General features: G+C 44.6%; 1 protein-coding gene across 2 annotated transcripts in view; it reads right to left on the minus strand.

Annotated features, from left to right (window-relative positions):
• Positions 1 to 17,407, minus strand: part of CRYBG1 (crystallin beta-gamma domain containing 1) — a 228,316-nt gene that overhangs the window by 48,604 nt on the left and 162,305 nt on the right. Inside the window, exons 1-3 of one of the 2 annotated variants that reach the window (XM_039466223.2) lie at positions 14,754 to 14,836; positions 12,221 to 13,818; positions 3,161 to 5,489 (exon numbers count right to left, since the gene is read on the minus strand). In XM_039466223.2, the coding sequence (XP_039322157.2) occupies positions 3,161 to 5,489; positions 12,221 to 13,599 (3,708 nt within the window). In that variant the 5' untranslated portion in view covers positions 13,600 to 13,818; positions 14,754 to 14,836. Of the gene's footprint in view, positions 1 to 3,160; positions 5,490 to 12,220; positions 13,819 to 14,753; positions 14,837 to 17,407 lie in introns of those variants that run through there. The other variant, XM_074397654.1, reaches the window with a different exon arrangement.

The following is a 17,407-nucleotide window of genomic DNA, read 5'->3' on the forward strand; positions in this document are numbered from 1 at the left end:
CTGAATTTGCCATTTCAATTTCTCCTCATTTAAATGTCTAGGCTATTTCCACCTATGCTAGAAAATTTAGGGCACATATGTGTTACATGAGTTCACAGATTAAGAATTCAGCTAAGAGATTATAATTCAAATAATATGAGTATCATCTCAAATAAACATGAATTAGAACATATTAATCACTTACCTAGAAAGAGGTGAATCAATTTTGTGTTCATATACATACCCTATCTGAATCTATATAAATATTGTTTTCTCATAGTAAATCCACTATCTCATAACAACCACTAGTCTAAATAGAAGTGTTTATGGTATACGTGGTATATTTTACAATGTACTTTACACATAGTGAATTTAATCCCCCTTTTTTGATGACAAAATACATTTTAATATGGCTGCAAAACCAATAATTTTCAAGATCATCTGACAAGACCAGTAAAACCAGGTAAGTTATAAATATAATAAAATAGTAATAATACATGTAAATATGTTACAAAACATGAACTACTTTCAATGCTGACCAGAAGACCTGTTTTAGGATCTGCCTTTGCTCTGACTGCTCTTGCATCACACCAGAGTGTGACACGCTCAAAAGACCACAAAGGGCCAGGGTGCCGTAGCTCACGCCTGTAATCCCAACACTTTGGGAGGCAGAGGTGGGCAGATCGCCTGAGGTCAGGAGTTTGAGACCATCCTGGCCAACATGGCGAAACCCCATCTCTACTAAAAATACAAAAATTAGCCAGGTGTGGTGGCACTTGCTTGTAACCCTAGCTGCTTAGGAGGCTGAGTCATGAGCATCGCTTGAACCTAGAGGCAGAGAGTCTATGACCTGAGATCGTGCCATTGTACTCCAGCTTAGTCGACAGAGCCAGATTCTGTCTCTTTAAAAAAAAAAGAAAGTCCATAAGGGCCCCCCTAGAGCATTATCAGAAGCCAAATGGTGTATACCTATTTATTTATATGTACAAATTACAAGTAGATAAACTGAAGAAAAAGACTAAAATTTAAACAAAATTCAAGTAAAACGTTCATGATTGAATAGTCACACAATCAATAAAAGCCCAGGACTTTAAAAAAGACCATTTAAAAAAAAAAAATCATTAAAAGGCCTAGAAAAAGTATAAAGATTTTTTTTTTTCCTTTTTATGCCATTTGCTTTGATTTTCACAGGGAAACTATATATTCTGTTATCAGCTTTGTCAGGTTGTAGTTATATAAGGAAAGTGATCTAAGAATAATTAAAAAGAAGAAAGCTGTGATGAATGGGAAGTGGATCAGTGGAAATTTTGTGCTTGAGAGAAATAGCTATGAATTTTATGATTTCTGAGTACCACAGGCTGATTCAGTTTTACTTGTTTATAGCAGTGGTTCTCAAAGTGTGGTTCAGAGCCCACTGGGGGTTCCCAAAGATCCTTTCAGGTAGTCCATAAGGTCAAAACTATTTTCATAATAAGAAGAGGTCATCTGCCTTTTTCATCTCTTTCTCAAATGTCCAGTGGAGTACAGGGCTCCATGATGTGTTATGACATTGTTGCTCTGAGCACTGGTGCAACGTGCACTTGTGTGTTCTGGTGTTTTACAATTTTCTCAGCAATTATTTCTAATATAGTATGTTCTGATAGGCATAATCCATACAAACAAAAGCTCATTGGGGTTCTCAATCTCTTCTAAATGTAAAGAGTCCTAAGACCAAAACATTTGAAACCGAAAGTTTATGAAATCTCATGAAAAAAGGATCTGCACCTCTGCTGGAAACCCAACCATAGATTTTGAAAGAGCTTGCAACATCATGTTCTCTGACAGGACTGTGGCAAAAGCCAGCACAATGCATTGAACCATGCTGCAGGACCCAGTACAGATAAGGAAAGGTGCAAGTTATTTTCTGCCTGGATAAACTACTGTCCACACCTGCCACACAGCTGGGCTCCCAGGACGGACCACCAGAACACAAGCTCCACTCAGGCTTCTAGGCTGGCAGAGCTGATCACCAAATGCATATTCTACCTTCCTCTCTCATAGTCCTCCTTCACCTTAAATAAGCTTGGTTTAAAAAAAAAAGGCAAAAATTCACATCAAATGCTGAGTAAAGAAAACATCTTCTGAAGTGAGATAGAAGAAGATGCAGAAATCAAATTTATTCCCCAAAATCATACTTTGCTGTCCTCTCTCTAATATTTGAGAATAGATCAATGAAAATCAAAATTCTTTACTCCTCACAGCCTTGCAGGGGAAAAAAATATGTCCCTAATGAAAGCTAATTCCCAATAAAGAGAAAATACTTTCTCAACTGCACAGGATAAACACCTACTGCTACTTATAGAAACAAAGGGTGAATCTCACAGAGAGAAGGAATTAAGAAAAAGTTTCTGGCCAGGAGTGGCGGCTCACGCCTGTAATCCCAGCACTTTGGGATGCCGAGGTGGGCAGATCACGAGGTCAGGAGTTAGAGACCAGCCTGGACAATATGGTGAAACCCCGTCTCTACTAAAAGTACAGAAATTAGCTGGGCGTGGTGGTACACGCCTGTAGTCCCAGCTACTTGGGAGGCTGAGGCAGGAGAACTGCTTCAACCTGGGAGGTAGAGGTTGCAGTGAGATGAGATCACGTCACTGCACTCCAGCCTGGGTGACAGAACAAGACTCTGTCTCAATCAATCATAAAATAAAATAAAATAAAATAAATAAAATAAAATAAAATAAAAAATAAAATAAAATAAAATAAGAAAAAGTTTCCTTGGCTGGGGACTTCCCAAATAGAGGAAGCTGCTTCACAAATCTTCAAAATTCTAAGTATAGCACTGAGCATTTTTACATAGAATAGGTACGAAAAAGCATCTTGTCTGTCTCTGAGCTTCAAAAGCTTACCTATACATTTCATAATACAACATATAAATTCACATGTGCCCTAAAAGATCACGTGCCTTAAAACATTTGTAGCTTTATCTCCCTGCAAGACTACAGATGCTTTCAGTGAAGACTTAGTACAGTTTTTTCTTGGACTCTAACAGTCCCTTACATTGCAGGTTTCTAAATACATGATGAATAAAAACTATAGCACAAAAGCCTAACCATTTCTAAAAGAATAACGTGAGTTGCTCACCATCCCTTACTTCCCTTGCTTTATAAATGCCCCAAATAAATAATAACACATTGCTACTTACCATTGTGTCTGATAATGACATTCCAGAAAAAGAAATGCTTGGATCATACCGGCTTGATTTGAAAAGACCCATGAAATCATTGTCACTGTTTCCGCAGTTTGGCAAGTTTGATTTAAGAACACTTTCAATATGGTTAGCCTTTTCCATATCATCGTTCTTCAGTTTTGAAAATTCAGAAAATTTAGTTTCTGGTGAGTGCAGGTTGCTTCGTGAATCCAGATCATCTTTGGTTTTCTCTTTTTGCGGGTGTTTTTCCATGTGGCTTGGACTTTTCAAACTGGAGTGTGATGTACTTGACGAGTTGAAATTGAAGACCTTTAAGGAGCTGGCGGGCGGAAGATTTGGCTGTTCTTTGTTCAAACCACAGGGCGGGGCACCCTCAGTCGTGGGCTGTGACACTGAAGGCTGAGATAGGGAACCGTTCTGAGAAGTACTGAAAGCTGTGGTCATAGTGTTGACTGATGTCACAGAGGGAGAAAAGATTTTGTCTTGCGGTAAAGAAGACAACAAGCTCGAGAAAAGCGCACTTTTTTCTAGTCTAGATCTCTTAATGCCACCATTTGTGACATCCCTATTCCCTTTGTCATTGATTTCCGGCATCACCGGAGGCTCACTGTTCTCATTAGTGTTCGTGTGCAAGGACTTGAAGAGGACGCTCTGTTCCGTGGATGCACGTTTGGGTCTCAGTTTGGATTTTGTGTCAAACTGCATCAAATGTAAAGCCGGTGACATTTCTGGCTGGCTTTCCTTCTTCTTCCCCAAACCAAAGGTAAACACATTGGGATCAAACACCTTTTCTAAGTGGTCTTCATGAATAGGAGGCATGGCAAAGTGAGGAGCAAGAGAGTTTGGCGTCCTGGCCTTCTTTCTTTTCAGGGGTATACAAACTGTACTATCCATCTGTTTTATAATTTCAGTGAATTTTTCCATATCAGAAGAAGAATCAAATACACTATCATCACTACCAGCAGAGATGTTCGAAAGACTGGCAGGGCTATCCTGGCCGTTTGCAACAATCTGATCTGGCCTTTGAGGAGTGTCTAAGTGATTTCGACTGCTGGGAGAGTTGGTGGGACTGGATTCAGCCATCAGGGGTGTTCTGCTGCCCTGACTTTGAGCCTGAATAGGCAGAGTTTTCCCTGATGCTGGCGGCATGACTTCTGGGCCAGATTTTGCTGCGAGCTCTTCTGTGCAATGAGACTGTTCGGGTGACATGCTGTTACTGCCCAGTACTTCTTCCTGTGGGGGAGCACAACTTGCAACGGAAATCACTTCAGGTTCATTACTGTGACAAGTTGGCAACTGCACTTCTCTAACTTCAGAGCTCTCCGGGATGACCTGGGAGCTCACATCCTGAGTGCTCTCCGTGGGGAGCACAAAGGACCTGACCTGGACAAGGACTCTGGATGGACACTCACTTCCCACAGCTTCTGGACTGTGCTCTGCGGACAAAGGAGGGTTTGTTTCTCCTTCAAGTTCAGAAAGTGGCATTTTCTCATTGTTCTGATGAGACACAGGCAAAACACATCCTTTATGGTTTTCTGACACTTTTAGATCAGTGCATGGGAAGCCGCTTATAGGCGACTCAACACATGTGTCTTCGGGAACATCCACAGTGGGTGCAGACAGTGAAGAAGAAGGCCCGGGAGATGACTCAGCAGGGGGCTGTGAGTCAGAAAATGTATCCTGTGGCTTTGGCGTGGCCGTTGGAGGTAAATCTTTGGTATCAACAATGGTGGAGATGTCTTGTGCTGCATTGGTTACATGTTCAAGTATAGGTCTTTTGCTGTCTGCAGCCTCTGAATCCTTCTCTAAGAGCTTATGGTCCTTGACAGGAATCAGAGCAGAAGCCACTGGTTCTGAAGGGCAGCCAGCATCTGTTTGTCCATCTGCTTTATCATCTTGGTTGGCCTGAGGACCAAGAGACTGATACTCAGAAGGGTCTCCATTCATTCGTCTGGTTGCTGGCAGAATCTCTTCTTTAGAGGGAGTCACTTTGGTTTCTGCAGGGGTTTCCTTCACCAGTATCCCATTCTGGGGACTGTTTGGCATTACCTTCTTTTCAGGTTGCTCCATTTCTTTGGCTTTTTTGGCTAAATTCAGCTTTGCTCTCCCAACAAACGTTTTATTAGAGGCAGGAGTGTTCCTTGTGCCTCGAATGTCAGTGTGTCTTGGGCTACTATTCACTCGTTTGTTTTCAAATAAGGAGATTTTGGTGGCAGTGTTGCCTTTGTGAACTGGCTGGCTAAATGGATTGTGCTCATTTCCCAGACTGTCAAGATTCTTAGGGGTTTTAAGATTTAGTTCCACATGTTTGGGCTTGGCAGGGCTGTGAGGAAAAAGCAGGAAGACAAAGTTATTGACCTAGTTTTTAAATGTGGACACACAAACCAATTAATTATAAAACTATGAAAAGCCAACATCTCCCTGCTATAAAACATTTGGGGGGTGTGTGTGTTTAAGACAGGGTCTTGCTCTGTCGCCGAGGCTGGAGTGCAGCAGTGTGATCATAAATTGCTGTAGCCTTGAATTCCTGGGTTCCGGCAATCCCCCTGCTTCAGCCTCCCAGATAGCTGGGACTGTAGGCACATACCACATATCCAACTAATTTTTTTATTTTTATTTTTTTGTAGGAATGGGGTCTGGGTTGCCCAGGATAGTCTCAAATTCCTGGATTCAAACAGTCCTCCCATCTCGGCCTCCCCAAGTGCTGGGATTACAGGCATGAACCACCACGCCCTGCCACGTTTGTTTTTTAATGAAATTATTTTGAAGTAGTTCTAGCCAGGCGCGGTGGCTCAAGCCTGTAATCCCAGCACTTTGGGAGGCCGAGGCGGGTGGATCACGAGGTCAAGAGATTGAGACCATCCTGGTCAACATGGTGAAACCCCGTCTCTACTAAAAATACAAAAATTAGCTGGGCATGGTGGCGCGTGCCTGTAATCCCAGCTACTCAGGAGGCTGAGGCAGAATTGCCTGAACGCAGGAGGCGGAGGTTGCAGTGAGCCGAGATCGCGCCATTGCACTCCAGCCTGGGTAACAAGAGCGGAACTCCGTCTCAAAAAAAAAAAAAAAAAGAAAAAGAAGTAGTCCTAAGTACACTATCAACTATTTTCAGTAGGTGATTTGCTTGCATATGAGGGATCAGGAGATTATATAGCCAAGAAACTCTAGGGATGAGGGGTAAACTAGTTTATTGAGTACCTAGCATGTATGCACAGTGCTTGGCACTGGAACTGGAAGACATCTGAAGGCCTGAAGAACATTAGAAGAAATTTAAATAATTAATGCATTCCCGTATGTTAAATATGGTAAATGATCTCCCCAACATCAATTATGTATTGTTATTTTAGCATAACTTTTTTTATGTTATCTCCTAAAAGGATAGATTATTTTAAAAAGTCATCTATTGTTGACCTCTTTGGATATTTTATTCCTCTTATCCTTCCCCCATAAGATTTTCTCTGATTATAAGTGTGTTTGCTATAGTAATTTTGGATAATATTTAAAAATCACTGATAATCTTACCAGAGAATATCCCTGTTAACATTTTTATACATTTCTAATCGTTTTATATGCATAATTGAGTATTTCGAATAGAATTAGATTATTCCATTCATATAATTTGATATCTCAATTTTTTCAAGAAATAAAATGACTTAACCTTATAGTTAACATTTTTCAGATTACCAAACAATTTGCTGGAAAAGTTGTCTTAATGCTGCATGGAAGTCCATCATATGGATGTACCGTAGTTTACTTATCAATTACGCAATTGTTGGTTTTGTCACCACTTCTTGGGCAGCAGAGTCTCCCCTCTCTCTGTCACATTTCTTGGGTATAATTACCCCAAGTGGAAATAATAAGTCTTTGAATGTACACAGTGCTTTCTTTCAGAGAAACAAAATGGGCTCTGTTTGGCATTCTCTGGCTCTGGTCCTGGGTTTTATGCTAATTATCTGTGTGAACTTGGTCAAGTTACTTAACCTCTCTGGACTCTACCTTCTCCAGCTGTAAAAAAAATGAGATGGTTTAGAACAGAGTTTTTTTTTTTTTTATTTCCCCTAGCTTATTGTTGAAAGAATCCCTGGGGTTCTCTTCAAGGGCTGCAGTTGGGAAAAGTAGGGACAGGGATGGGGCTGTACACTCTTTGAACAGAATCATTCCCAGTATCTGTTTTATTTATTGCTTCTATTTAAACTTTCTTAGAAGAAATATATATATATATTTCTCAGCACTTTGGGAGGCCAAGGAGGGAGGATCGCTTGAGGGGTTCAAGACCAGCCTGAGCAACATACTGAGACCCAGTCTCTACAGAAAACAAAAAAACAAAAAAAACATTAGCAGGTGAAGTGGTGCATGCCTGTAGTCCCAGCTACTCCAAAGGTGGAGGTAGAAGGATCACTTGAGTCCAGAAGGTCAAAGCTGCAGTGAGCTATGGTTGTGTCACTGCACTCCAGCTTGGGTGACAGTGAGATTGTCTCAGAAAAACAAAAACAAAAACAAAACCCTCTAGACCATTGGTCTAATGGTTTATAAAGTGGGAGAGAGAGAGCACAACCACTAACAGTCACTGACTATCAAGCACTTGAGAAGTGCTCCACAGGGCTTACCTAATTAGTGTACAACTTTATACATTCTATTTTTGGCTGAGGGAGAGGAGGGGTAAAGAAGTAACTTGCCTGAGGTCATGCAGCTAATAAGTGACATGGCCACAATTTGAAGACAGGTGCTCTGGTTTCAGACGCCATGCTCCCAACCACTATACCATTCTACTTCCCCAAATAGGCCCAGACAACGCCCGCCTGACTGAGCTCCTCTGGTTCTTTCCCTCTTTATCATTTAAGAGTCAGTGAATTATCATGAGATCTATAACATAAAGTAATTAGACTTTAGAGGCCACTTTGATTATGAAAACACCCAAGTAAAGACATTGAAATCCCATGCTCCCTTTCCTTCACGGACTTGGCCTTCAAGAAGGCTGGGCCTGGCTGGGTGCAATGGCTCACGCTTGTAATTCCTGCACTTTGGGAGGCTGAGGTGGGTGGATCACAAGGTCAGGAGTTTGAGACCAGCCTGATCAACATGGTGAAACCCCTTCTGTACTAAAAATACAAAAGTTAGCCAGGCTCAGTGGCACATGGCTGTAATGCCAGCTACTTGGGAGACTGAGGCAGAAGAGCTGCTTGAACCGGGAGGTAGAGGTTGCAGTGAGTCAAGATTGTGCCACTACACTCCAGCCTGGGCAACAGAGTGAGACACTGCCAAAAAAAAAAAAAAAGATGAAGCAGCTTAGGCCTAAGAAGCTTCTAGAAGGGACAGGCAGTATGACTGCAGGCAAGTCACCTTATCCTTCTGGATAACGTAAAATGGGCTGGATGTCATCAAGTTTTCTCCAAAAGCAGCACTTAGAATTTAGATTTTAATATTCACAAATTTTATTAATACTAAATTTGAGGCTGGGAGAAGTGGCTCATGCCTGTAATCCTAGCACTTCGGGAGGCCAAGGCAGGTGGATTGCTTGAACCCAGGAGTTTGAGACCAGCCTGGGGAACGTGGCAAAATTCTGTCTCTACAAAAAATTCAAAAATTAGTCAGACATGGTGGTGCGCCTGTAGTCCCAGCTACTAGGCAGGCTCAGATGGGAAGATCATCTGAACCTGGGGACGTCAAGGCTGCAGTGAGCCAAGATCATGCCACTGCACTCTGGCCTGGGTAACAGAGTTGAGACCCTGTCTCAAAAAAATAATAATAAATTTGATCTCTGCTCATAAATTTCTCCCAGGCATTGCTTACCCCAATATCTCCATAAGATATTTAGGCTTCCTTATTACAGGCCCATACCTTAAATCTAAAAGGAAAATTAATTTATAAGCATGTCCTTAAAGACCAAATTATGAAACCAGTGAGATGATTAGAAATAGAGAGCTTAAATTTACTATCAGTAATGAGGGATGGTCACATACCAGAGAACATACTTTTTAAAAATTCTCACTAATCAGTTCAAGGAAGGGCACTCAGTTCAAACATTAAAGTGTATGTTATGATGGAAATAGAAAATACTACAGGCTAGCCAACAGGCTACCTTAAGGACAAGAAACACGTATCTGCACATTTAAGATTTACACCAAGATCAAAATACATTTTACAACCAAACTTTCTGTGCTATTAAGTTGTGCTACCAAGAGTCACTACAATTAACCTAGTTCAGACTGATTAAAAGGAAGGCTTCTATAATTCATGTTGTAATGCCTTCATTATGAGAGAGGGGAAAATAATCTGGAGTCCAAAAAGCCATAGTTATAATAAAAGAGCAAAATTCTCCTTATTCTATATATACAATTTTAAGAATTTCAACATTCAGTACTTGGTAGAGAACTTGAAGAAATAATTTTTCTTTTTTTCTTTCTCTTTTTTTGAGATGGAGTCTCTGTCACCCAGGCTGGGGTGCAATGGCACAATCTTGGCTCACTGCAACCTCCACCTCCTGGGTTCAAGCAATTCTCCTGCCTCGGTCTATGGAGTAGCTGAGATTACAGGCGTGAGCCACCGCACTCAACTAATTTTTGTATTTTTAGTAGAGACAGGGTTTCACCATCTTGGCCAGGCTGGTCTTGAACTCCTGACCTCATGATCCACCCACCTCAGCCTCCCAAAGGGCTGGGGTTACAGGCGTGAGCCACCGCGCCTGGCTTAGGAATAATTTTTCTAACACATAAAGGAACATGCTACTTCGGTGTCATTATTTTTCAGGAAATATGAACTAGTTTTCTAACTCTTCAGTCTTAAATTGTTTTAAAAAATAATCTGATTAACATCTTGCGATATGGTCACAGGAAGAACTAAAGGGGCTGAAAAAAACCATCGGTCACAAAGAAATGGGTCAAAGGACTAGGAATAATGACTAATTTTTAATGTCAATAAGTTGCCAAATGACCATGTGCAAGGCACTGTGCAAAACAAATACACAGAATGTCTGGTCAAGAAAATTTTTAGGTAGAAATTAGTCAGAACTAGGAAAGAGACATTTGGTTTGGTTCTATTATAGAAAACAGCACATGAAGAATTTCATTATAAGATCATCTTCCCTGTTTGTTTAGCCTACTCTTTCACAGTGTAACATTTCTGGTTTTTCTACTGGTGTCTTCTGATTGGAAGACAGGTGAAGCGTCCTTCATAATGTTCGCAGCAATGTTTCTCTAAGGCTCACATTTAGGAGGTTTTAGCATTCAGTCACACTGGTCTTCTGTAAATAATAGGCATCATTCACCCAGCTTATTTCTCTGATGCTACCATTACAGAATAAATCGCTGACTGTATCAAAGGTTGGCAGCTGGTGCAGTAGCTCAAGTTATTCATTAAGCATACTTCCCTCTCACGTGTTTACCAGTCAGAACTCTCCTCCTCTAAAGCTTCCGTATCCAAGAAATCAAACAGAATGAAAGAAACTATTACGTTCAAGAATTACAATGATAATGTTGTTAAAATACCTACTCTTCGCCAGGCACGGTGGCTCAAGCCTGTAATCCCAGCACTTTGGGAGGCGGGTGGATCACGAGATCAAGAGATCGAGACCATCCTGGTCAACATGGTGAAACCCCGTCTCTACTAAAAATACAAAAAATTAGCTGGGCATGGTGGTGCGTGCCTGTAATCCCAGCTACTCAGGAGGTTGAGGCAGGAGAATTGCCTGAACCCAGGAGGCGGAGGTTGCGGTGAGCCGAGATCGCGCCATTGCACTCCAGCCTGGGTAACAAGAGTGAAACTCTGTCTCAAAAAAAAAAAACCCTACTCTTCCAACAAATATGTGAATGGAGGAAAAAACTTAAGCACTTAATCATTATTCACCTGTGCTAAGTGGGAGTGGTGAGGGAGCAGACATACGGGAAGGGAGGGTCTTACCAATTTCATAGTGTGCCTTCCCTATCCTATTCACCTATACAAATTACATTTATCATCAAGGCACAAAGGCCCAGCTCCTCCAAAGCACCAGCAGTGATTTCTTCCTTGCTAGAGCTTACCCAGGCTTTACAGTTCAGCAGTTTCATCAGATATCATCTCATAATGTTATTTGATTTGTGTGCTTCTTGTGTGCCAGAAAGGGCTATAAAAATCTCAGGACAATATCCTGAGTCATAGTTGTAGGGTTATTTCCCCACAGTGCCTAGCACAATATCTTGCCCAGAAAGTATTAAATAAATAACTTGTGAAATGAATAAACTTAACAGCAAGTAGTCACAGTTGTTTTGTGCTTTCATGCAGCACAAAGGGGAAGAGGCAACCAAAATACATGAGTTAGGGACTTTTTGAAAAAGGCTTAGGCCAATAATGCACTACGTTCTATAAAATGTTCTGTGAATTATCTTAAACTCACACCTGCCACAGCTGCTTTCGTGTAGCAAATAATCTTCCAGTAAGAATACTCACTAATCTTTATTTCAGTAACCGAAAACTACTTTTCAACCTGGGTCCAAAAAGTATCGCCAGACTCCCTAGCATTATAAATGGGAAGAAGGAACCAAAATACTTGTATTAGGAACTTTTCCTTGTTTTGTTTTTTAAGCGTTTTGCCAGTAAACTAACTGAGTTCCATAAAAAGTTCTGTGAATTATCTTAAAACTCACACATGTCAGAGTTACTGGGTCGTACTTAACATGTTACCGTTTGTGCCATATTTTAAAATTCACAGCACATGTATTTTAAGAACATCCTATGTTGGAACACTCTTGCACGTTTTGAATACAGAAGAGAATCAGCTCATGTCGAGACGTGAGGTCTTATCTCTCATCTACATAAACGCAGAGCTTCAAGTGATATCCTATTTTTACATGTGTTAAACTTAATTCTTGTGTTAAAAAGGGAATTAAGCGTGGAGGCCACCACAGGTATCATCTTAAGCCTTGACTGTGTAAACTGGCCCATCGTTATCTTAAGTTCAGCACGGAGGGGAAAGCTCAGTGACCAGACATTTCTTCCACAGTTCAAAGACCCCCGAGCCTCTCAGAGTGTCCCCACCACGTGTGCGGACAGCAACTGTGTCGGACTTGCGCAGCTACTTACAGGGTCACTTTAGTGGTGACTGTCGACCTGCCCGCACCGAAATGGTTCCTGGGCTTCCAGCCGTCGGCGTCAGAAGCTCCAGGGGCTCCGGCCGCTCTGCTCAGCTCTTTGCTTCGACCTCCCTCTGCCCGGCCGTCCAAGTGATAGGGGAGCGGGCCCCTCTTGTGCTCGGGTTTGATCTCCGGCAGCAGCGAGCTGCTCTTGACCGGGAGCTCGCGGGGGACCGCCCCGGCCGCCTCCTCCCCGCTCTCGGCCGCAGCTCCCTTGGTGACCGGGCTGGGATCGGGCGCCCTTTTGGGTGGGGACTCCTTGGCGGGAGTCCGCGGGCCGCTGGAGAGTGGAGCAGGCACGGCCTCGAGGGCGCGGCTCCTGCCCTTCCTCTTGGTGGGAGACGAGGCCGGGGACGGCTGTTTGCTCCGGTCCGACTCCCCTCGGAGCTGCCCTTTGGGGCTGGGGCCAGGCTTGCACTCTGGGCTTGCAGCAGAGGCAACGCCCCCGTCGGGGGCTGCCAGCGGAGATTTCACTTTCTTTTCCGCCGAGGCGCAGTCGCTGGCCGCGTTTGGCGCCACCTCGTCGTCGAACACCGCGTCGTCCCTGGCAGTGCTTTCAGGGAGCTCGGCGTCCGCGCCAGGGGAGTCTGTGGATTTCTGTGACCTCCTCCGCCTCCCGGACCTTCGGCCGCTGGACTTCTTCTCCATGTCGTCCCAGTCGCCACAATCTTCCGCCCTGGGAGTAATCACGACAGGCTCGTCCACTTGCGCCCCCTCAGTCTTACTCAAGTAGATGTCCAAAGTTAGCACCTTAGCAGGGTGGGCGCGCCGCCCGGGCCGGGCTGTGCCGTCTGCCTGCACGGAGCCGGCTGTGTGCGCTGCGTCCTCAGCCAGAGGCTCACCTGGTGGAGCAGATGTGCCCTCGGGGGGCTGACTGCAGGCGTCTCGGGGCCCCAGGGAGCCTCCTTCGGCAGACACGCTGGGGGCGCCGTCAGGGGCCTCACCTAGTCCTCCCACGGGCCGCTCCCGGGTGGGTGACCCCGGCGCACCCCTCGCACAGGAGGAAGCCTCCTGTTTGCGGCCAGCACCTGGCGAAGTGTCCTCCCCCAGACTGCGAGCGGGAGTCTCTGCGTTTTCTTGCCTGGAGGAATTCCCTGGCGAGGAATGCAGCTGCTTGGCATCTGGGAAAGGCTCTCCCTCTGCCTGCAGAGGTTCTAATTGGGGTGAATCACTTTCATGGCACTGCTGCACAGCCACAGCCGCTGCACTGCCGCTCCAGTGAGGTGACAGCTCCGCGTCAGGGGGGGCTGCAGGGCCACTGCTTTGGGGGAGCTCACCCTCTGCCTCCCGGGGATTCTCCTGGGGGGAGCCTGCCTCGCTCGTGTCCATTTGCTTGGGTTGGCTGCTCTGAGATCTGCTCCTCTCACTCTCTCTTTCTGAGAGCTTAGAAGAGGCTACTACATCTTTGGGAGAGAGTGGTTTGGCATTTGACCTGGTGGGACTCTCTAGCCCGTTTCTACTGTTCCTTCTCCTTCCTGCCGTAAATAGAGTGCCAAGTTTTCCCAAAACTGGTTTCCTTCTGTTCTCTTCTGGAGGTTGTGCTCTGGACTGAAAAATAAAAGTGATGAAGAGAAAACATATGAGAATCTGGTGTATATTACAGAACTACCAGCCAAAATAACAGGGGTTCTACTTGAAAACTTAAAGTTATGTTTATGTTACATTCATTCCATCCTGGTTTTACTTTTGAATTTTTCTTAAACACCTTAAGTGTCTGGTGCTGTTAGAATAGCATTCTCTTTGAATTATAATTCTTGTTTTTTAAAGGAAAATTCGAACGGTTCAAATGATCACATACACAAAATAAATACTTCTGTGCTCTCCATAGCTTTTTTACCTTCTTCCTCAATAAATTTGCAATTACAAACAGCCATCCGTAACCAGGGGGCAGCAGTAAACACACTAACGTATCCCAAGGCAGACTTTTTCCTGATACACCGCCCTTTCTTTTTGTAGGAGGAAATGAGGACTGAAGAAAACCAGTCCTAGCAGCCTTCTCCTCGAGAACAGTAAGAAACCAGCCGGGCTCAACATACAGTACTTGCAACATGAAAACCTTAAGCAAGCTTGGCAGAAGTGAGCACCTGGTCCCCGCCTTAGCCCGAACTCCAATGGGAGAAGCGCCGGAGTATTCAAACACCCGCGGGCGCCCACCCAAGCGATGATGCCGGGTCTCCAGCCACACCTGAAATGCTCCTTTGGGAGTTCCTATGAGGTGAACACGGAGGAGTGCGTGGGGGTAGCGATCGAGGTTGCAGGGGCGACCGTCTTTGCTCACCGCCCCCTTGAGCCGAGGAGTCTCGGCTGAAGGATGCGCGAGGGGCTCTCCCCACTCGGTCCCAGGACCCCTCCCTCGCCACTTGCGTGGTTCCATGGACCCAAGGCTGGAGTCCCAGGGGCCAGCCCACCCACCCGACGGCACTGGGGCCACCTGCGAACCAACCGCAGCGCTCCCAGAAAGGGAGAAAAACTGGGCTTCTTACATCGCCTGGAGCAAAACGGCTAGCACCCGGTGCCCGGTGCCCGAGTCGGAAGACGGGCGCAGAATAAACCAATAAAATCAAACCCCGCCAATGGGTGCGGCAGCGCGCAGGGGTTCGCCAGAGTAGGGACTGGGCAGGTGCGGGATGTAGGGGTGGGCAGGAAGAGGAGGAGGCGAGTCTGGGAAAGGGAGGGAGCAGGGGCAGCGAGCCCAGCCTGGCTTCTAGGAGAGGGAAGCGTATTCGCCTAAGGACTCTTCTAAAACCAGGTCAAACGTGAGTCTACTGTATCTTAGGAATCAACTATGACATTCAAAACCCATGTGCTAGATTGGGTCCTGGCGACGCAGAAAAGGGCCCCACCTTTCCTGGAAGAGGAACATTCAGACCAGTATCGATTACGGGGAGGTTCCCCAATCACCCTTTGAAGTAACTCCATTGCATTTGAGTTACATGCAGCAAATTGAGTTTGGCGGTGGGAAATAGGAAAGATAACGCATGAAATTAACAGGTCAACAAGCATTTGTTGAGACAGTCCCGGTACTGTAACATAGTGTCACCCCGCTACAGCCCAGTGAGGTCATGCTGTTACCACACAGATGAAGAAAGGAAGTTCAGCCAGCCCATAAAGACACAAAAGGGGGGTGGGGGCAGTCAGAGCAGGAAAGTCAGCATTCAAATTCAAGTTGCCTCCTGCCAACCCCATGCTCCTTCCATTCCGCCACAGGGGCCCCTTTCAGAGGCCACGGAAGTTCTACGGCCACCCGCCACCCGAGAACCAGAGTCGGCCCAGAAGAACAGACTGCGGGTCACATACCCCCATTCAGCTCCCGAGAAAGTGCGCATGAATCAGATCTGCTTACAAGGTTCTAAGATTCTCCTGGCCTAGAAGCACCTGGTGGGCGCTTTGGGACTAGACAGCTTCTGCCGCTGTACGAAAGGCGCGGCCGTTCGGAGCTCTCTTACCTGAAGTTATACGGTTCTAAAATCTAACCAGATTTTGATTAATCTGATTCTTCAATTGCTAAAGAATACTGTATGGGAAGAATTCGAAGTGTGATTTAAGGGAAAAAATTAAAATACTGTAAATTCCTAAGGAAACATTTGGATAATTTTACAAGTCAAAGATATGACATGATTTTTAAATCATAACACATGTTTACTGAGCCATTCTTATGGCTCAGGCCCTTGTGATTCACACACTTTCATTTTACCTTCCCAAGAGTTAGGTAGATATTCTTCTTCTTCTTTTTTTTTTTTTAATGCCGATTTGCCAAGGTTACTTCTCCCTGTGCAAGGTCCCACCTGCAGAGTCTTTCTGACTCTGACATAGAGCTCTTTGTCTCTGCTGTCTGGACAGGCCTTCAAACGTATCTTGAAGAAGTAGCCAGGGAAAATAGGCTTGAGTCTTGGCTTAATTCCAGTCCCTGTCAAAATAAAACAACTAAGTATATGTATTACTCTGTCCTGCCAAAGATGTTGCAATCTGCTTTTCCCATGCGGTAAAGGCGCTTGATCAGCAGTCTTCTCTAGGCTCACTATAGGCATTACAAAAAAACTTTTTTTTTTTTTTTGGCTATTAGTTGCTTTTTACAAAACTGTTTGCTTGCTCTTCAACTTGGCTCAATGACTTGACTCCTCCCCTCAGAGGAGCAGCCTGTTTATCACCGGCCAGATTGCTGAATTTCCTAAAAATACATGAATGTTCATAGTGGCTTCATTCACTCATAATAGCCAAAAACTGGAAACAGCTCAAAGTCACTGGAAACAGCTGGTGAACAGATACACGATTTGTAATACATCTAGACAGCAGAGTATTACTCAGCAATAAAAAGGAACAGACTTCTGAAACATGTAAGGATACAGATGCTAAATGCTTTTGAGAAGCAGCTAGACTCCAAAGGTTGCATACTGTATGGCAGGCGTCCCCAGACTTTTTACACAGGGGGCCAGTTCACTGTCCCTCACACCGTTGGAGGGCCACCACATACTGTGCTCCTCTCACTGACCACCAATGAAAGAGGTGCCCCTTCCTGAAGTGCGGCGGGGGGCCGGATAAATGGCCTCAGGAGGCCGCATGTGGCCCGCGGGCCGTAGTTTGGGGACGCCTGCTGTATGGTTACATTTATATGACATTCTAGGCAGTGAAAATCTAATCTATAATGATAGAAAGTATATTGGTGGTTGCCTGAGGGTAGGGACAGGGGGTGGCAAGTGGTGGTGGTGAACTGGGAAAAGGCACAAAGGAACATTGAGGGTTAAAGGAAATGTTCTATATATTGATTGTGGTGATGGTTACACATGAGTACATATTGTTCAAAACTCATCACACTGAACATTAAAAATGGGTGTACATAAATGAAGTTTAGATATAATCTCTTTAAAAACAGATTTTTTTCCCCTGGGAAATAAAGAACAGAAATGTACTATGTGGCACACAATCCACCTGTCTTGGGTGCACATTTCACAGGGTCTCGCCCTATTGTCCAGGCTGGAGTGCAGTGACATGATCACAGCTCACTGCAATCTCAACCTCCTGGGCTTAAGTGATTCTCATACCTCAGCCTCCCAAGTGGCTGAGACCACAGGCCTGTGCCACCATGCCCAGCTAATTTTTTAAATTTTTCATAGAGAGAGAGTTTCACCATATTGTCCTG

Source organism: Saimiri boliviensis, chromosome 4, assembly GCF_048565385.1.
Source record: "Saimiri boliviensis isolate mSaiBol1 chromosome 4, mSaiBol1.pri, whole genome shotgun sequence".
NCBI classification, from domain to species: Eukaryota; Metazoa; Chordata; class Mammalia; order Primates; family Cebidae; genus Saimiri; species Saimiri boliviensis.